At 45.4% G+C, this 21,951-nt stretch overlaps 1 protein-coding gene and 1 long non-coding RNA gene across 2 annotated transcripts; one reads left to right on the top strand and one right to left on the bottom strand.

The window, feature by feature from the left end:
- Nucleotides 1-11,152: 11,152 nt before the first annotated feature.
- LOC138651237 (uncharacterized) lies at nt 11,153-21,285 on the top strand. The gene is made up of 2 exons (XM_069741286.1): nt 11,153-11,330; nt 19,899-21,285. Exon 2 carries the CDS (start codon nt 19,905-19,907, stop codon nt 21,159-21,161), a length of 1,257 nt encoding a protein of 418 aa, XP_069597387.1. The 5' UTR covers nt 11,153-11,330; nt 19,899-19,904; the 3' UTR covers nt 21,162-21,285.
- On the bottom strand, nt 11,618-18,463 carry LOC138651244 (uncharacterized). Its single transcript, XR_011315456.1, has 5 exons — nt 18,389-18,463; nt 12,324-12,683; nt 12,150-12,242; nt 11,999-12,073; nt 11,618-11,863 (listed from the first exon to the last, which is right to left on the bottom strand). It is a non-coding gene; the product is annotated as an uncharacterized lncRNA (long non-coding RNA).
- Nucleotides 21,286-21,951: the final 666 nt, after the last annotated feature.

Raw genomic sequence — 21,951 nt, forward strand, 5'->3', positions numbered from 1 at the left:
GGGACCTTTGAAAAGAAGGCAGCGCTTGGTGAGTGGTGTGCGGCAACATGTCTTCCACAGGAGACGCCGAACACCGAAAAGGAGAGCAGCAAAGGAGCAGCAGCAGATCTCAGAGTGGAGATGTGGCACGCGGGCAGCAGGATCCTGGCACGTCACATCGCACCTCACCCCCTCAGAAACCGGTACTCTAATTTCATCAGCAGTGGTGAGTGTTATATCTGAGCCACTGGCTGATACAACTGTCTTCTATACTATGTTTTGTTATAGGGGAAGAAGGTCTCAAAGTCCAAACATAAGCAGTGTGCGTTATGCACGGAGCCACTACCGGACACCTATGTAAAGAGATTATGTCAGACGTGTATATGCCGTACGTTAGAGGAAGAGGCCCCCCTTCGTGTGTCGGATTTGAGGGAAGTAATTAGGGAAGAAATAAAATCTTCTCTTAAATCTAAGCGGCATGAGAAGAGTAGTATGGAAATGGTATCCGATTCCAGCCCTTCGTTGCAAGAGGGCGAGTGCTCGGAGAGTTCATCACCATCCTCCTCAGATGAGGAAGGAAGGCCTTGCTTTGCCACAGATAATATGGAGACTTTAATTAAGGCAGTCCGTGCGACTATGGGTGTGGCTGAGAGTAAAGAGCCGAAAACAACCCAGGAGATCATGTTCGCAGGGCTGAGCCAGAGAAGTCGCAAAGCTTTCCCGGTAGTAGATACCATTAAAGATCTGGTCAAACGGGAGTGGGACAAGCTGGATAAAGGGTTCTTACCTTCGGCCGCAAAAAGAAGGTACCCCTTTGAGGATGACACCTTATCCCAGTGGATGAAGATCCCAAAAATAGATGCGGCAGTAGCCTCTACCTCGAAAACAGGCTCGCTACCGTTAGAGGATGTAGGACTCCTTAAAGATCCTTCAGACAGGAAGGCTGACATGCTCCTTAAGAAGGTATGGGAAGCATCATCTGGAGCCTTTAAGCCCGCAATCGCAGGCACCTGTACGGCAAGATCAGTTATGGTCTGGGTGACTCAGCTGGAGGAACAGCTTAAAGCAAAAGTACCCAGGGATAAATTGTTAAACTCCCTGTCTCAGGTCAGGGAAGGAGCGGCTTATCTAGCGGATGCCTCGATTGATTCCCTGAAATTGGCTGCAAGATCGGCGGGTCTCTCAAATGCAGCCCGACGGGCACTTTGGCTAAAAACCTGGAAGGGGGATGCTCAGGCAAAAGCCAAATTGTGCTCCATTCCATGTAGGGGTGAGTACCTATTCGGCCCGGTGCTGGATGACATCCTTGCAAAGGCAGAAGACAGAAAGAAGGGATTTCCTAAAACGTTTAATCCCACTTTTAGGAATGCCTTCCGGAGACGCATGCCCTTCAGAAGATTCCAGTCAGACCAGCAGGGAAATAATCGCGACTGGGAAACATCGGATCAAAAGAAGAAAGGTGGATACTATAAGAACCCTTCATCTTTCTCAAGACGTAGACGTAATTACAGATAAAACTGATCTACCAGTAGGGGGAAGACTAAAGTTCTTCTCAGATAAATGGAAAAGGATTACTTCTAGTGCCTGGATAATGGGGGTGGTTGAGTCAGGATTAAAATTAGAATTTTTGAGAACTCCACCAAATCATTTTGTGATAACATCACTGGACACTCCGGCCCAACAACAGGCCTTAGAATTAGAGATTCAACAATTGCTTACAAAGCGAGTTATTGAAGAGGTACCAAAACATCAGGAGAAGACGGGTTTTTATTCTCCGCTATTCTTAATCTCTAAACCTGATGGGTCCTTTAGGACTATCATAAATTTACGTAAATTGAATAAATATCTTCAGTACCACGCTTTTAAGATGGAATCCATTAAATCAACAACTAAGCTTTTGTTTCCTAGGTGCTACATGTCGGTCTTGGATCTAAAAGATGCGTACTACCATCTTCCAGTTCACAGAAATCACCAGCAATTCCTCAGGATGGCAGTATGGGTAAACCATCAGATTAAACATTTCCAATATTTGGCAATGCCCTTTGGTCTATCCATGGCACCTAGAATTTTTACTAAAGTTATTTCGGAAGTAATGGCCCATATTAGGGAAAAGGAAACTCTTGTAGTACCCTATCTAGACGATTTTTTGATAGTTGGAAATTCAATTGCTCAGTGTACGTCTAGGGTAAATGCCATAATATCATCCCTACAGGAACTCGGGTGGATAGTCAACTGGGAAAAGTCAAAACTGGAACCCACAAGACGTCAAATCTTTCTAGGAGTTCTTCTAGACTCAGAAGATCAGTCATCCTTCCTACCAGAAGAGAAGAAGCGGAAGATTATTCAAAGAATCACGGCTGTAAGGAAAACTCCAAACTTAAGTTTAAGAGACGCAATGTGTCTACTAGGATCTTTGACTGCGTGTATATCGGCAGTGAGATGGGCTCAGGCTCATACTCGAATGCTTCAATACGAGGTTCTTCAAGCGGAGAAAGATCTTCACGGTGCTCTGAGCAGAAAATTCGGTCTATCACCCGCCACTCTTCACGATCTGAGATGGTGGCTCAATCTGGCACATTTGTCAAAAGGGGTTCTCTGGACCATCACTCCGAACAACGTAATTACAACAGATGCCAGTCCGTTCGGTTGGGGAGCCCATATGGGAGACATTCTAACCCAAGGGCGATGGTCGATTCAAGAATCCCAGAATTCCTCAAATCTAAGAGAGCTTGTGGCAGTCAAACAGGCTCTTCTTTGCTTACTACCATCCCTGAGGAATGCACATGTACAGATACAAACAGACAATATGACTGTGGTAGCCTACATCAATCATCAGGGGGGGACAAGATCACGATCCCTAATGACCACTACAGCACAGATATTGTCTCTGGCCGAGAATCACTTACAATCCCTGTCGGCAGTTCATATAAAAGGGGAACTCAATATAGAGGCGGACTATCTCAGTCGCCATTCCCTTCGTCAGGGAGAGTGGTCCCTAGACCAACAGATATTCGATCGAATAGTCAATCTGTGGGGTTTGCCGATAATAGATCTATTTGCTACGAGGAAGGTCAGGAGGTTCGCATCCTTACACATAGCAGACCAACCATTCATAGTGGATTCCCTTCGTGTCCGTTGGGACTTCCAGCTGGCATATGCCTTTCCTCCAATGTGTCTGATTCCGATAGTTCTCAGGAAGATCCGGGAGGAAGGAGCCAGAGTGATCCTAATTGCCCCCTTCTGGCCCAGGAGGCCTTGGTTCTCTCTCCTCAGGACAATGTCAGTGACCGATCCCTGGGTGTTGCCAGTGGTTCCGGAACTCCTCTCTCAGGGTCCATTTCATCATCCAAATTTGGAGACTCTTCACTTAACGGCTTGGAACTTGAGATGGAGCTTCTGAAGGAGAGAGGGTTCTCCAATGCTTTAATTACTACCTTATTGAAAAGCAGGAAGGAGGGTACTACAAAGATCTATACAAAAATTTGGAAAAAATTCCTTATGTTTTATCAGCAACCATTAGGAGATAAGGCTCCGATTTCAGCTATTTTAGAATTCCTTCAGAAGGGCTGGGAATTGGGTTTAGCAGTCAACACTCTGAGAGTTCATGTTTCAGCCTTGGGAGCTCTATATAACAGTGATGTAGCTGGTAATAGATGGGTTGCTAGGTTTATTAAGGCATGTCAGCGTTCCATATTGTAAGAATACCCCCTTGGGATCTAAATTTGGTGCTTGAGGCGTTGACTGAACCTCCTTTTGAGCCATTAGACTCTATTTCGATAAAAAATTTAACTTTAAAGACAGCTCTACTTTTAGCATTAACGTCTGCCAGGAGGGTCAGTGATATACATGCGTTATCAGTAGATCCTCCCTATCTAATAATTCTCCAGGATAAGATTGTCCTAAAACCTGATCCTGCATATTTACCAAAAGTAGCAACTAAATTTCATAGAAGTCAGGAGATTTATTTACCATCTTTCTATGAAAATCCAGGTTCAGAAGAGGAGAAAAAATATCATACCCTAGATGTAAAGAGGGCGATATTAGAATACTTGGATAGGACACAAAGCTGGAGACAGAGTAGGGCTCTGTTTGTTTCTTTCCAGAATCAGAAAAAAGGTTCTGGTGTCACGAAGAACTCTATCGCTAGATGGATTAGAGAAGCGATATGTCTTGCCTATTCTGCCAGGGGAGTAACACCACCAGAAGGCATCAGGGCGCACTCCACTCGGGCCATGGCATCATCCTGGGTGGAGAAGGCAGATGTCCCCATTGAAATGATATGTAAGGCGGCAACTTGGTCATCACCTTCCACCTTTTATAAGCACTATCGCCTTGATCTATCCGTTAATTCCAGCTTACAGTTTGGCCGTTCAGTACTTAGTGCTGTGGTCCCTCCCAGTTAAATAGTCTTTGAAAGTCTCTCGTTGTGGGTGCTGTCGTGGCGATAGGAAAACCGGTTTTTACGTACCGGTAATAGGATTTTACAGAGTCCACGACAGCACCCATACATTCCCCCCCGTATTTAGTTACTTATTCCTGCACTCTGTTGGAAGGTGTGCCTTAGAGATCACTCTATAAGGTGGTGGTATTTAGTAGTGTTTAAGATAATATTGTCATGTACTGATTCATTGGCGGTATCCCTTGTACTCTGGAACACAAACTGGAGGGCGAGGGGGCCGCCCCTTTTTAACCTGTAGGTTCCTGTCCGGAAGGTGGGCGGATCCCCTCTCTCGTTGTGGGTGCTGTCGTGGACTCTGTAAAATCCTATTACCGGTACGTAAAAACCGGTTTTCCACATAGGAAGCTTCTACAAACCCTGGCAAAAATTATGGAATCACCGGCCTTGGAGGATGTTCATTCAGTTGTTTAATTTTGTAGAAAAAAAGCAGTTCACAGACATGGCACAAAGCTAAAGTAATTTCAAATGGCTACTTTCTGGCTTTAAGAAACACTAAAAGAAATCAAGAACAAAAAAATGTGGTAGTCAGTAATGGTTACTTTTTTTAACCAAGCATAGGGAAAAAATTATGGGTTGTATTCCTGTGGCGGCCTTCTTCACACTCGCAGCATTGTAGTTAGGGTATGGGCATGGTAGAAGATGGTTTCTTGGATTGTGCCTCCTCAGGGTGTGTGCAGTTAATGTGTGTTTCAGGCAGCGACGCAGGCATGTTTTTCTGAAAGATGCTTAAAGGGAACCTGTTGGGTGCCCCCGGAACCACCAGTAGTTCCCTGCATATATAAATTCCCTGCCTAACAAACCCCGTATTCCATTACACATGAATAGATCTTCAGTAAAAGTATTTCTAAAATCACTTTATGATATGTATATGAGAGATTTGACTAGCCAAGGTGTCGTTGATGTCCCTAGACTAGTTGGCCAACCCTCCTGTGGGTGTGATAACATAATTTGCTAAGGTTGTACATACCTTGCCCATGTGCGCAGCTTTCCCTCACTTCGTTGTTCCTCTGAAATCGGATGTACGCGTCCAGGCTTCAGAGAGGCGCCCTGCGCATGATCGGAAGTCTGCACCACCAATCATGCACAGTGTGCCTCTCTAAAACCGAAACGCGTACACCCGGCTTCAGAGGATGAATGCAGGGATGGAAAGAAGCCATGCGCAAGGTATGTTTAGCCCTTGTACGTTATGTTATGCCAACAGAAGCGTGATAACATCTACAGTCATGGCCAAAAGTATTGACACCCCTGCAATTCTGTCAGATAATACTCATTTTCTTCCTGAAAATGATTGCAAACACATTATTTGGTATTATTATCTTCATTTAATTTGTCTTAAATGACAAAAACACTAAAAGAATTGTCCTAAAGCCAAATTGGATATAATTCCACACGAAACATAAAAAAGGGGGTGGACAAAAGTATTGGCACTGTTAGAAAAATCATGTGATGCTTCTCTAATTTGTGTAATTAACAGCACCTGTAACTTGCCTGTGGCACCTAACAGGTGTTGGCAATAACTAAATCACACTTGCAGCCAGTTGACATGGATTAAAGTTGACTCAACCTGTGTCCTTGTGTGTACCACATTGAGCATTGAGAAAATAAAGAAGACCAAAGAACTGTCTGAGAACTTGAGAAACCAAATTGTGAGGAAGCATGAGCAATCTCAAGGCTACAACTCCATCTCCAAAGACCTGAATGTTCCTGTGTCTACCGTGTGCAGTGTCAAGACGTTTAAAGCCCATGGCACTGTGGCTAACCTCCCTAGATGTGGACGGAAAAGAAAAATTGACAAGAGATTTCAACGCAAGGAATCAAGGTATGCTATATTTTGAAGTGCATGTCGACCGTATTGCTAATGATAGATCCAAGGTATTGTGTGTAATAATGCTGCTGACCTCATGAGCACTCGCCTGGGCGAATCCGATGATTGAGTCTCGTGACCCACGGTTAAATAACTTTGATGATTTCTTGGCCGCTATGGCATTAATGTTTGATGATCCTAATCGCCGTGCAACCGCTGAATCTGCTTTATTGTCTTTACGCCAGGCTAAACGTTCTGTTATTGAGTATGCTACCGAATTCAGGTGATTAGCGGTAGATACCAATTGGGACAGTTATGCCCAATTGCCTATTTTTAAAAGGGGTCTGTCTAGTATTGTAAAAGATGAATTAGCTCGCTCTGAGTCACCACAAGAGCTAGAAACGTTTATACAGCATTGTGTGCCCATAGACATTCGCCTTACTGAGCGTAGGCAGAAGTTTGCTGCCTTTAACTGTATCTCTAACTTTTCCCTTCCTTCCAAAGAGCCTGCAGGTAAAACATCTCGGGGGGGGGGGGGGGTGGAGGAGGTGCCCATGCAGATTGATTCCGTTCAGAGGTGCGAGATTAAAGAGCGCCAGGAGCATCGCCTTTGTGAATGTCTATGTTTCTACTGCGGCCAGTCTGACCACTTTCTGATCAATTCTCCTAAGTGTCCCAGACGGCCTAACAAGGTGCTAGCAGCGGTAGGGGAGTATGACAACTGTGATGATAAATCTGACATCTCTGAATGTAGCCTGCCTTTAAACGCTGCATTCCATTCACTTTCTATGACTTCACCCCCCAAGGAGCTTAAGGAAAAGAACTCTCACTGTTCACTCCCTATTAAAGGGACTCTGTCACCTGAATTTGGAGGGAACAATCTTCAGCCATGGAGGCGGGGTTTTTGATTCACCCTTTCCTTACCCGCTGGCTGCATGCTGGCTGCAATATTGGATTGAAGTTCATTCTCTGTCCTCCATAGTACACACCTGCGCAAGGCAAGATTGCCTTGTGCAGGCATGTACTACGGAGGACAGAGAATGAACTTCAATCCGATATTGCAGCCAGCATGCAGCCAGCGGGTAAGGAAAGGGTGAATCAAAAACCCCGCCTCCATGGCTGAAGATTGTTCCCTCCAAATTCAGGTGACAGTGTTCCTTTAAGGGTGGCATGTGGTTCAGAGATCGACGTATCTACGTCCCTGAAGTCGTCTGTCTGAAGATCCTCAAGTTGGTACATGACTCCAAGTTGGCTGGTCACAGGGGGGTACAGAAGACACGAGTTCCTGAGCTGATTCTTCTGGTGGCCAACTTGCCTGAAGGATACCAAGGACTATGTTCTCTCTTGCGAGGTATGTGCTCGTTACAAGACTCCTCATGTGGCCCCTACGGGTCTTCTACAACCATTACCTGTTCGGTCCCGCTCTTGGGGGTCTATATCAATGGACTTTATTGTGGAGCTGCCTACATCGGGGGGCATGAATACAGTCATGGTTGTAGTTGATCCCCTGACTAAAGCTGCTCATTTTGTTCCGTGCACCGGCCTCCCCTCAGCTAAAGATACAGTGAACTTGGTTATACAGAATGTCTTTCGGTTGCATGGGGTCTCGGATGAGATCATCTCTGACCGTGGAGTACAGTTCACTTCAAAATTCTGGAAGGGGTTTTGATCTGCACTCAATATTAATGTCTGTCTCTCTTCCGCTTACCATCCCCAGACAAATGGTCAGACTGAGCGTACCAACCAGACGCTGGAACAATATCTAAAATGCTATGTCAGCCATCTCCAGGATGATTGGTTGGAGTTGCTGCCGTTAGCCGAATTTTCATATAACAATTCTCAGAGCACCTCCACTAAATTTACACCTTTCTTTGCCAATCTGGGTTATCATCCGTGTATCTTACCTAGGTCTCCAATTAATTCTCCGGTTCCTGCAGTGGAGGAAAGGCTGACTGCGATGAGGCAAAATCTGGAGGTTCTGAAGGAGTCCCTGACCACAGCTCAAGAACGTTATAAGAGATCGGCTTACCTCTATACAAGTCACTAGTTCGACCACATTTAGAATACTGTGCACAGTTCTGGTCTCCGGTGTATAAGAGAGACATAGCTGAACTAGAGCGGGTGCAGAGAAGAGCGACCAAGGTTATTAGAGGACTGGGGGGTCTGCAATACCAAGATAGGTTATTACACTTGGGGCTATTTAGTTTGGAAAAACGAAGACTAAGGGGTAATCTTATGTTAATGTATAAATATATGAGGGGACAGTACAAGGACCTTTCTGATGATCTTTTTAATCATAGACCTGAAACCGGGACTAGGGGGCATCCTCTGCGTTTGGAGGAAAAAAGGTTTAAGCATAATAACAGACGTGAATTCTTTACTGTAAGAGCAGTGAGACTATGGAACTCTCTGCCGTATGATGTTGTAATGAGTGATTCATTACTTAAATTTAAGAGGGGACTGGATACCTTTCTGGAAAAGTATAATGTTACAGGGTATATACACTAGATTCCTTGATAGGGCGTTGATCCAGGGAACAAGTCTGATTGCCGTATGTGGAGTCGGGAAGGAATTTTTTTCCCCAATGTGGTGCTTACTCTTTGCCACATGGTTTTTTTTTGCCTTCCTCTGGATCAACATGTTAGGTTAGGCCATGGGTTGAACTAGATGGACTTATAGTCTTCCTTCAACCTTAGTAACTATGATGGATTCCGTAAACCTGCACCCATGTTCAAGGTAGGAGATTCCGTGTGGTTAGCAACTAAGAATCTGAAGTTAAAGGGCCACTGTCACCCCCCTCCAGCCGTTTTAAACTAAAAGAGCCACCTTGTACAACAGTAATGCTGCATTCTAACAAGGTGGCTCTTTTAGTTTTAGGTTCAAGTATACCCCAAATAAAGCGTTTTTATACTTAGCCACAATTCCTGTCTCTAGCCAGGGAGGCAGGTCCTCACTCCCCAGCTCTAACCGCTCCTCTGCCGTCACTCAACTCTTCCTGCGCTTTCGGCGCCGCCCCCTCAGCGCTGTGTACGTTTCAAAAGCGGCGCCTGCGCAGTGTACTGCTGTGCTGCGCAGACGCAGTAAGCTCTGGCCGTCTGACGTCCCAGCCAGGCTTGCAAACTGCGCCTGCCGGGCATTGCGGCCAGCCACCTTTGGAATCCCCGCCCCGCACTGTGTTATGCATTGTGCGGGGTGTGGATTCCAAAGGTGGCTGGCCGCAATGCCCGCGTAGGCACAGTCTGCAAGCCTGGCTGGGACGTCAGACGGCCAGAGCTTACTGCGTCAGCGCAGCACAGCAGTACACTGAGCCGGCACCGGTTTTGAAACGTACACAGCGCTGAGGGGGCGGCGCCGAAAGCGCAGGAAGAGTTGAGTGACGGCAGAGGAGCGGTTAGAGCTGGGGAGTGAGGACCCGCCTCCCTGGCTAGAGACAGGAATTGTGGCTAAGTATAAAAACGCTTTATTTGGGGTATACTTGAACCTAAAACTAAAAGAGCCACCTTGTTATAATGCAGCATTACTGCTGCACAAGGTGGCTGTTTTAGTTTATAACGGCTGGAGGGGGGTGACAGTGGCCCTTTAAACATTCCTTCACAAAAACTTGGACAGAAATTCATTGGCCCTTTTAAGATCAACAGTATTGTGAGCTCTGTGGCCTGCCGGCTGAAGCTGCCTAGGACTATGAAGGTACACCCAGTTTTTCATGTATCTTTACTAAAGCCTGTATCTCCTAATACCCTCCAGGGACGTGTTGTGCCACCTCCGCAGCCTGTGGTGATTGATGGGCAAGAACAATTTGTGGTGGAGGAAATTATTGATCCCAGGATTCGCAGGAATCGGCTCCAATATCTGATAAGATGGCAGGGATATCCCCCTGAGGAAGACTCTTGGGAACCTGTGGAAAACATCAATGCCCAACAGATTTCTCGTTTTCATCAAAGATTCCCTGAGAAACCAGGTCCAGGATCGTCCTGAGGCAGCTTCTAAGGAGGGAGTAATGTCAGGACTCGGAACATTTTTACCTTTTGTGCATTACTGCCCTTTTCCAAGATGGCGTCTTTGGTCTCATGTGCACTGTGTCTTCCTGCTATAAAACTCCACCCCAGCCTTCAGTCTGTGCTAGAGTATTCTGCCTTGCATCCGGCTCCTGTCCCTGGTGACTCCCTGGCTATATACCTGCTCCTGTGAACCTGTGTGGTGATCCTGCTACTCTGCTCTGAGTTCCTGCTGCATACACCAGTTTTCAGTAATCCTCCTTCATCTGCTGTTGTGTTTTCTTCCATCTGCATTTGTTGGACATGTAAGCTGTTGCTGCTCTGCAAAAACATGAGACTATTACCCAGGCCTTCCTAAGCTAAGATATTATTTGAACTGCCTTATAAGCATAGCTATGTGTTTGGACTAAACAAGGCCTTATTCGTGTCAAGTACCCTCAAGAATAATTGTGCTTCATAGACTTTCTGCGTGATTGCATTTTCCTCTAAAGTTCCCTATAGACTGTTAAGATGCGTTTAATATTTACACCAAGTGTTGTGGACTTGAGCTTTGCTCTGCACCGGTTTGAATCACCGTGTGATAATATAGACTTTACCACTTATAAAACTGTCCTGTAGTTGTCTTAAGGTACCGTCACACTAGACGATTTTACAACGAGAACGACAATGATCCGACCAAAATTAGATCGCTGGAACGTCGCTGTAGAGATGTCAAACACACCAACTTACGAACGATGCAGGAGCGATACAGTGACGTAACAGCGACTCACAGATCGTCCTCGCTAGTCGTTTGCTCAATGTCACACAGCAGCGGTGTAACGATCTAACGATGCAGACGTAGCCAGATAGGTGTGTTTCTCCACAGGGAGACACCCAGGATGTGACGTTACGGCGTCCCGGAATATAAACCGCAACTCTACAGCGATTGATTCATATTGTTGGAGCGCTGCGTCTTCACGGTCTTCTGCCTTTCCAGCGTCCTGTTCGGAACGATCCTTCGCCAGCTACGATCCTCTTCTCCCGTGGACGTTCTGTCTGGAACGCCGTATTCTACTGCAGGCGTCTTCATCGTTTCCTTTCTTGCTCATCAACGGTATGAAATGTCTTTCAGTTGTTTGTTTCTTTTGTGTATAGTTATGGCTATGCAGTAATGTTTATCTATGTACATGGTGTAATGATGGATAAAACACCTCCGGCAGCCATCTTGTGCATCTGGCAAGCAGACGCACAAGATGGAGGCATTACTATGCGGTTTGCAAACTCAGTTGCGCTGTCTGCCAATTTTTGCACACACTATATGGAAAGGTAAACCAATTCTCTTGTGTCTGCCTTGGCTGGCCCTGGCGTGCTCAGCTAGTAAATAAAACAGCACACAACTTAAAGGAACAAAAATTTTTTTTTAGAAACTGAACTAATTTTTGTTTTGTTTTTTGTTAACAAAACATTACGTAACTGACAAGAAAAACATAAAAAAAAACTAATTACGCCCGCGCGTCAAAAGGTGTCGCAGCGTGCGGCCGTGTTGCTGCACTTGCTGCTGCAGGAGCACTACTGTCCGCTCCAAGAGCGCTACTGTCCGCTCCAGGCGATCTTGCTTGGCCAGCAGCTCTCTCACAGTGTCCGGTTCTGTGGATAGAAGATAGAAGAAGTCCTTTTTTTGTCCTGTCCCAGAGGTCTTTTTTTTTTTTTTTTTTGCATTTTATTAGTCGCTGTCAAATGTGACATCCCACTGATAACCCCTCCCACTGTCTGTATACTTACAAAGAAGGGACGCCTGTTGTCCATCACTGGAGCCGCTGAGCATCCATTCCCTGTCTCGGGCCAGTGCTCCCGGAGCTAAAAGGAATCAAAAACATATCTGTTTAACAATTGAACTCGCTGTGGGGAACCGCTCGCAGTTATCGTCACTTACGAATGCTCGCCTCTGGGGAGAATGATGCCGAGCCGGGGGAGGAAGATGGGTAGCGGAAGGGCGGTGTAGTGGCCTGCGGTGGGGTTACTGCATCTGTAATGTATACAATATTTCAGCTCACCTCTTATGTCCCATATGCCGTTATAATTTTGAAATGAATGATGTTTAACTTACGTGATGGTCCAGCTTGTGGGCTGCTGCTGCTGCTGCTGGAAGATGTAGGGGAGGATAGTATCCTCTGTAGCCGGCGGCGTCTCTCTACACAAAAATAAAAGAAACGCCATGTTTAGACAACAAAAGTACAGAGCTGTAGACATCACAATAAAAATAGACAACATTGACAGCAAAAGTTAGGAGCCTATCGAAATTCGACTGCATCTGTAATGTATTCTATATTTCCGCTCCCCTGTAATGTCCCGTATGCAGTTATAAAATTGAAATGAAAGATGGATAACTTATGTAACGGTCCAGGCTGTGGCCTGCTACTGGCCGCTGTTGTGGAGGCTACTGCCCTCTGTTGCCGGCGGCGTCTCTCTACACAAAAAAAAAAAAAAAGAAATGCCATGTTTTGACACCAAAAGTACAGAGCTGTAGACATCACAATAAAAATAGACAACATTGACAGCAAAAGTTAGGAGCCTATCGAAATTCGACTGCATCTGTAATGTATTCTATATTTTCTATTCGCCACGACAGCACCCACTAGAGAGAGGGGATCCGCCCCTAGGAACAGGAAACCTACAGAGAGATAAAAGGGGCGGCCCCCCCTCGCTCCTCAGTTGGTTTCCTGTTCCTAGAAGGGAACCCACAGAGAAAAACTCTATGGCTAAGAAGAGGAAGACCTGCCTGGGCTACCGCCTGTATCGACTCTGCTGAGCGACAGGGGTCCCAGAGCAGGTAGACAGTGTCGGGGGAATGTTCCTGCGGGCTCCCCCCTCATCTGGTGCGGCTAACAGGGAAGCCTGAAGGTACCAACGGTCTCCCTGCTGGGACACCGTTGGGTAAGTGCTAATGAAAGGCACGGCGCAGTGTGGATACCTGTGGTAGTGCCCTCCTGAGTGGAGCTGAGCAGCGGTGTGGTGTCCTTGGGCGGAATCTTCCCTCCGTTCCCTCCAGAGGTAAGAGGCGACATGGTGGGAAGCAGCGCTGAGAGCGCTTCCGGTTTGCAGAGACGCGGGCGCATGCGCAGTAGCGTCGGCGTCCCATGGAAGGAAGCTTGAACTTCCGGGGTCGCGGTGTCAGAGTACCATTTCCGGGGGAACCGCCATATTGGATTCCCCCATGCGATCCCAGCGTCTGGATGCCGGACTTGTGAGTAAAAAAAAAAAGAAAAAAAACAGGATGGGGATGTATGCAGGAGTGGCTACACTATAAAAGTCAGGATGAAAGTGCAGTCAGTGTGCATTATGTCATCCCAAGAGGAGGTCCGTGTGCACTCCATGGAAGAGCCACTAGTACCTAGTAGCGAAACCAGGAAAAACAGCAGTGGACACTTTAAGTTAAGTGACTCCACTGATAAATCGGGAAGAAAATCATCCCGTTCCACATCCCAAACTAAGACAACCCCGCAGCCGGTAAAATTAATACGCTGGGTGAGTGTAAGCATACTTCACTGAAGTATATATTGATTCCTTTGCTTGTATTATTTTAGGCAAAAAGGACGGGAAAGAGTAAGCACAAACAATGTGCTATATGTACCGAACCCCTGCCTGACTCCTATACTAAGAGTCTATGTCAGGCATGTATAGATAACACCTTACGGCAGGGGGAATCGGTGAAAATGAACGAGATACGGCTCATAATTAGGGAAGAACTTCAGTCGTTAGGAGGCGGTTCTTCCTCGATTAATACCGAGAAAAAGAAAAGAAAAGTATCCTCACCTAGAGCTGACACGTCAGCAGAGAGTGGGGAGGTCGACTCTGAGGTCTCTCAACTGTCTGATTCTTCAGGGGAAGAAGACTTTGTTTGCTTTCCAACTGAAGGCAAAAACAACTTGGTTAAATCGGTGAGAAATACGATGGGGGTATCGGAGTCAAAAGAACCCCAAACACCACAGGAAATCATGTTTGCTGGTTTTTCCCAACGGAAAGGCCACGTGTTTCCAATAAACCAGGCCATAAAGGACCTCGTTAAGAAGGAATGGGGTAAAGGTCAAAAAGGTTTTGTACCAATACCCTGTAAGAGGCGCTACCCATTTGATGACGAAGATTTAAGTACATGGACCAAAATACCAAAGGTCGATGCTGCAGTTGCATCTACATCTCGCCGGTTCTCCTTGCCCGTGGAAGATGCAGGTTCCTTAACAGATCCCATGGACCGAAAATCAGATGCGCTCCTTAAAAAATCGTGGGAGGCCTGTGTCACGGCATTCAAACCGGCAATTGCAGCCACATGTACTGGCAGATCAATGTTAGTCTGGCTGGATCAGCTGGAGCAAAATATTAAAAATGGTGTATCCAGAGAGAAGTTACGAGCGTCTATCCCTTTGATCAAGGGTGCGGCTGCCTTTATATCAGATGCCTCTATTGACTCCCTACGACTGGCGGCCAGAACAGCTAATATCTCCAACACGGCTAGGCGGGCTTTATGGCTAAAAAACTGGAAAGGAGATGCCCAATCTAGATCCAAATTATGTGCCATACCCTGTCAGGGTGAGTACCTGTTTGGAACAGTCCTTGACGATATACTCAAGAAGGCAGGTGAAAGGAAAAAAGGATTCCCTAATCCCTTTGTTCCATCTTACAGAAGGGCCTTCAGGAAGCCACCATTCGGAAAGAAGGGAGGCTTCAGAGACAGATGGAACAATAAGGATTTTAAACAAAAAGGAAACCTGTTTAATAAACGTCCATTCAAGCCAGCCGACAAATTCCAGTAATTATATTCCTCCAGTGGGTGGAAGATTAAAACAGTTTAGGCAACAATGGGAAGAGATAACAATAAATACTTGGGCCATTAAATTAATATCTTCAGGCCTCACATTAGACTTTATTAGAACTCCACCGGACTCTTTCCTCCTTACCACCTTAAGATCCAGGCCTCAGCAAGAGGCACTTGAAACAGAGGTTAAAACCCTCCTACGCAAACAAGTCCTAGTGGAAGTCCCATCTTCCCAGAGGGGGAGGGGATTTTATTCTCCCTTGTTTCTGATTAATAAGCCGGATGGCTCTTTCAGAACCATAATTAATTTAAGAAAGCTGAACTCCTTTATAAGGCCTAAAACATTCAAAATGGAATCCATTCGTTCAGCCATAAAGAATTTATTTCCAAACTGTTACATGGTAGTATTGGATCTTAAGGATGCTTACTATCATATTCCTATACATCATTTATTCCAGCAGTTCCTTCGGGTAGCAGTCTGTATAGAGGGACAAATTCGTCATCTACAATATAAGGCGATGCCCTTCGGATTATCCATGGCCCCAAGGGTTTTCACAAAATTGCTATTGGAAGTTATGTCTTTCCTAAGAGTAAAAGATACTTTAGTCATTCCATATCTAGATGACCTATTGATTGTGGGTAAAGACCCCCTACAGTGTGAGCAGAGGTTACGGGAAGTAGTGGTTTCCTTACAATCCCTGGGGTGGCTGGTTAATTGGGAAAAATCTAGACTTCAGCCGGTTAAGTGTCAGAAATTCCTAGGGCTCCTTCTAGATTCAGCTGACCAGATTTGTAAGCTGCCTGAGGATAAGAAAATCTCAATAGTTGATAAGGTATCTTTAGCAATAGAAAATCGTAGTATGTCACTCAGACAGAGCATGTCATTACTAGGTTCTCTGACATCGTGTATCCCTGCGGTCCAGTGGGCACAGGCTCATACTAGGCCTCTACAAAAATTTATATTAGAGGAGGACATTAAGAATAGAGGCTGTCTGGATAGAACAGTTTATCTAACAACGGAAGTATTACACTCCCTTAGGTGGTGGTTAAATCAGAAAAACCTTTCAAAAGGGGTTCTCTGGATAATTTCCCCCTCTAGTATAGTGACCACAGATGCTGGTCCTAAAGGCTGGGGGGCACATTTTAAGGATCAGTGGGTTCAGGATCTTTGGTCTAGTTCGGAACTGGATAGTTCTTCAAATGTCAAAGAGTTGAGGGCGATATATTATTCCCTACTTCACTTTCTTCCTCAGCTCAGCGGCTCTCACACAAGAGTGTTCTCCGACAACACCACGGCAGTAGCTTACTTAAACCATCAAGGAGGTACGCGGTCGGACAGACTCAGGCAGCTGGCATCAGACATCATGGAATTAGCCGAAGGTCATCTGCTATCACTATCAGCAGTTCACATCAGGGGCACAGACAACTTTCATGCCGATTTTCTGAGCCGTCACACCCTTCATCAAGGGGAATGGATGCTAAACAGAAAAATTTTCAAAATGATAACAGCGCAATGGGGTATTCCTCAAATAGACTTGTTTGCCACAAGAGCCAACCGACAGGTCAGGATGTTTGCCTCTCTAAACAGAGAGGACAAGCCGGACATACTCGATGCCCTCCAAGTGCCCTGGACTTTCGACCTGGCATATGCTTTTCCTCCATGGAATCTACTACCTTTGGTAATAAGAAAAATAAGAGAAGAAGGAGCAAGAATTCTATTAATAGCCCCGTTCTGGCCCAAAAGGCCATGGTTCTCATGGCTGAGGGCGATGTCAGTGTCGGACCCGTGGATTCTGCCTCAATCCAAGGACCTGCTCTCTCAGGGTCCGTTCCTTCATCCTCAGGCAAAGGGCATGAATTTAACTGCATGGAGTTTGAAAGGCAGTTACTAAATCTCAGGGGGTTTTCTAGTGGGTTAATAGATACTCTGATGAAAAGTAGGAAACCCTCAACTACCAGGATTTATGTCAGAATTTGGAGGAAATTCCTTCAATTCCATACTACACAACTTTCCGCTGATATTCCTATATTTCCAATATTGGAATTTCTACAAAAAGGTCTGGAATTAGGACTCTCTGTAAGCACTCTGAAAGTGCAGGTGTCAGCCTTAGGAGCTCTTTTTAATTTTGATGTAGCAGGAAATAAATGGATATCCCGGTTTATATCAGCCTGTGAGAGATCGAGACCAATTAGCATACCTCGGGTTCCTCAGTGGGATCTATCAATAGTCCTAAATGCATTGACTCAATCACCTTTTGAGCCTCTCCATGCAGCTTCACTAAAAAATATTTCTTTAAAAACGGTATTATTAGTGGCATTAGTTTCTGCCAGAAGAGTAAGTGATCTTCATGCTTTATCTATAGATCCTCCCTTTTTTGTGGTAACATCAGATAGGATACTTTTAAAAACAGATCCTTGTTATCTCCCTAAGGTGGCTTCTACCTTTCATAGATCCCAGGAGATCCAGTTACCTACCTTTTATGAGAACCACTCAACTCCAGAAGAAGAAAGACTTCACACCCTAGACGTAAAAAGGACTGTCTTAGCCTATTTAGAGAGAACTAGGGACTGGAGGAAGAGTAGGGCTCTCTTTGTGTCTTTTCAGGGTAAAACCAAGGGTGCCGGAGTCACAAAGAACACATTATCTCGCTGGATCAGAGAGGCAATAATCTTGGCGTATAAGGCTGGAGGGAAAGATCCTCCAATGCATGTGGGAGCGCACTCTACAAGAGCCTTGTCGACTTCCTGGGCAGAAAGGGCGAATGTACCAATAGACCTTATATGTAAGGCTGCAACTTGGTCTTCACCGAATACCTTCTATAAGCATTATAGATTAGATCTATCCTCTACTTCTGATCTCACCTTTGGTGTATCGGTCCTTGACTCAGTAAACCCACCCAGTCTATAGTCTCTGCAATTCTCTCTAGTGGGTGCTGTCGTGGCGAATAGAAAATACCGGATTACGTACCGGTAATGCTCTTTTATAGAGCCCACGACAGCACCCGTTCACATCCCTCCCTTTTCTGTATATAGTTGCACATGGTGCTTGTTTGGTGAGGTGTAAATATTAGAAAATATAGTATGAGGTTGTAAATATGTATATATATGGATATACCCGAACCTGTTAACTAAAACCTGGCGGCGGTTCCTCCTATTCTCTGTAAAACAACTGAGGAGCGAGGGGGGGCCGCCCCTTTTATCTCTCTGTAGGTTTCCTGTTCCTAGGGGCGGATCCCCTCTCTCTAGTGGGTGCTGTCGTGGGCTCTATAAAAGAGCATTACCGGTACGTAATCCGGTATTTCCGCTCCCCTGTAATGTCCCGTATGCAGTTATAAAATTGAAATGAATGATGTTTAACTTACGTGACGGTCCAGGCTGTGGGCTGCTGCTGGCCGCTGTCGTGGAGGCTAGTGCCCTCTGTTGCCGGCGGCGTCTCTCTACCCAAAAAAAAAAAAGAAACGCCATGTTTTGACAACAAAAGTACAGAGCTGTAGACAAAAAAAAAAAACACAAAAAAGAGGCCATTTGCGGGAAGGAGTAAAAATCAATTTTGACAAGCAAAATGTAAGTACATATATAGAACATAGGAAGCGCCTCACGGCAGTGCGCGTCTCCTGTTTCCCCCTACTGGCAGTGCGAGCAGGGTTGCCAACCTCCTCGTAATGATTTCAGGACAATCTAGATAACCATTGCGGACATCCCTATAAATTAAATATGGGGGTGGAGATTATGGAACCCATGACCTGACCATTTTTTAACCGACAACGCATTTTTGCGCTTGGACATTACGGAAATTTGAAAATAAAATGACATTTTTTCCTCGTAAGTCCCGGACAAGCTGGCAACCACGGGCACGAGTCTCCCAATTCCCCCCGCCCGGTACCATGCGTCTTCCAATTACACCATACTGGTACTTGCCTTGCTTTGCCTCCGCTCGCAAGTGTGCCAGATGGAGTGGCTGCTTATAGCGCAGGTCGGCCCACTTTTTGCGCAGTTGCAGCGCACTGCGCCGGATGCTGAACCTCCTCTCCATCATAACTGCAATGCGGCCCAGCACTGCATTCTTGTGCAAATTGGGGTGGGCAGGACGGCTCCTCCGTCCCTCATAGTCGAGGGCATCCATCCTGTCCACAAAAAAACGCACCTCGGCCTGCCCCAGAGGAGCACAGCGCTGTCTCGCCGCCATTTTCTAAAGATAGACGCTGTACGGCACCGCCTAACCACGCCCAGAGGAGGTCCTAGCTGCCGCGCGATCGGCATCGCTATAGCGTCTCTGATTATGCACAGCGTCGCGTTTGTGACGCCGGCTCCAGACATCCCTTTTTGGCGTTCCCGTTACCAAGTCACAGCGCTCATTGTCTTGGTTTCAGTGTTGCAGTAGCTTGTATAGTAATTTAGGGGTGTCAATGAGGTGCGGCTGTAGTGTTAAATGCTGCTTATTACACATGTATATATAATTTTCCATTAAATCCTATGTTCACATTTCTGTTGAGCAGGGCAGCGTGCGTCTGAGACGCAACGCTGAACAGATATGTGAGCACATGCCCAACACCGCTTTTTGTGACCCATGCATTAACTTTTCCATGGTTTTAGGGGCAGAAAAAAAAAAAGCATCATGCATCGTCCTCTGTGTCCTGACGCATGATTCACAAAACGATAGGGCAACACATGTTAATTCAGGCCCCTAGGTAAAATATAGTGGCGCATGACTAATGCATTGCCGTGGCTGCGCCGAACAAAACGCTAATGTGAACTTTTGCCTTATAACCAAGAAAAAAAAAAAGATGTGTGAACACTATGTTACAGTATTGGTTGTCTTGTGTCACTTTAGCAAATCATATGTACTAATTATTTTTTATTTTGCTTTTTCAGGTTGCCATGTCTCTTTCGGATGTACCTGCGATTGTAGCGGCTGCATTGCTGTTAGAAGCTCAGAACCAGCTGGAGGCTCAAGCGCGAAACACTCGTGCAAAGCGACAGCGCCGCATGTGGACCAGACAGTGGCTGCAGAAGAGGTATCAATTGTCCCATATGGGCCTAATAAGGGAACTGAAGGAGAACAACCCGCATGATTTCAAGAACTACCTGAGAATGTCGGAGGATTCATTTAATGTCCTACTTGAAGCTGTGGAACCTTATATTAGGCGGCAAAATACAAGGATGCGAGCTGCTGTCCCTGTGGATGAGAGACTGGCTGTCACGCTCCGGTTCCTGGCGACTGGCAGGTCTATGCAAGACTTGCATTACTGCGCTGCGATTTCCCGAACCCTACTCAGCGTCATCATTCCGGAGACATGTAAAGCAATTATCTCTGCTTTACACCACAATTACGTGCCTTTCCCGGAGACCCCGGATGATTGGAAAGAGATTTCCTGGGGATTTCATGAGCAATGGCAGTTCCCTAATTGCGGAGGGGCCTTGGATGGGAAACATGTCCGCATCACCCAACCACCACACTCCGGCTCCTTTTATTATAACTATAAGGGATATTTCAGCGTTATTCTGATGGCCCTCGTTAATGCGAACTATGAATTTGTAAGTGTGTCTGTAGGGATCAACGGGAGATTATCTGATGGCGGAGTTTTGGAGCTAACCGATTTTGGGGACCGCTTGAAAGAAAACAAACTGGCCTTGCCTCCCAACAGTGACACTACTGGAAACATGAACTTTGTGTTTGTCGGAGATGAGGCGTTCCCACTGCATCCCAACCTTTTGAAGCCCTTCTCCCAGAAGACTCTGACACCTGAGCGGCGCATATTTAATTACCGACTTTCGAGAGCTAGACGCGTTGTGGAGAATGCGTTTGGAATCATGGCAAACCGATTTCGTGTTTTTCACACTGCAATGAACATGAAACTATCGTCTATTGACTCTGTGGTTCTTGCTTGTTGCGTCCTCCACAACTTTCTGCGCCGCCGTGATGCCACTGCATACAGCCCTCCACAGTATGTAGACTCTGTTGACCCTGCAAACGGAGATATAACCCAGGGAGAATGGCGTCTAGACGAGCACAGGGTTTCTGGCCTGGAAAATCTGGGATCCGGAAGGAACAATGATGACGCAACAAATTGCAGGGAAAAATACTGTGACTTTTTCAATGGTCCAGGGGCTGTCTCATGGCAGCACCAACAATAGTAGCGCAACTGTAGGCATATCTTTTACCATTTATTATGGATTACATTTGTTTTCGTTCATCCGCTCTCGTGTACCATTCTTTGTATAACCCATCCAATTACTTTGTCAAGTAACAATGTCAACATAACGATATATCGATTTATGTACATTCTCTTGTTCTTTTTATTCCATTCCAATAAAAATATCTAACTATGCAAATACTCTACTTCTGTATCAAACATATGAACCATGGGAGTCAACAACCTCCTCTGCCCTAGCGCTTTCATGATGTGTGTGTATGTATGTGTATGTATATATATATATATATATATATATATATATATATATATATATATATATATATATATATATATAATGTGTGTGTGTGTATTACACACATATATACATACACATATATACATAGATGTATATTTTTATATATTTAGATGTATAGATGTGTGTGTGTATATATATATATATATATATATATATATATATATATATATATATATATATATCCCGATTATAACGCATTAGGTATTGTACAGTATGCATGTCCACTTTGCATATTGCCCACCCACATAGTATTTTGCCCATCCACAGAGCCACGTAGTATGGAGACAAATTAAAAAAATATATATATTTTATTAGTTTTTACATGACATTTTCACTGTTGATGATCCATAGGGGATTACGGAGTAGGGGAGGGAGAAATTGGACTTGTTTATTAACATATAAATATATTAGTATACTCACCTTCCGAAGTCCCGTTGAAGTAGTGCTATACTCACCCTACGCTGCCTTTCCCTGG

The sequence above is a fragment of the Ranitomeya imitator genome, chromosome 1, assembly GCF_032444005.1.
Source record: "Ranitomeya imitator isolate aRanImi1 chromosome 1, aRanImi1.pri, whole genome shotgun sequence".
Lineage (NCBI taxonomy): Eukaryota > Metazoa > Chordata > Amphibia > Anura > Dendrobatidae > Ranitomeya > Ranitomeya imitator.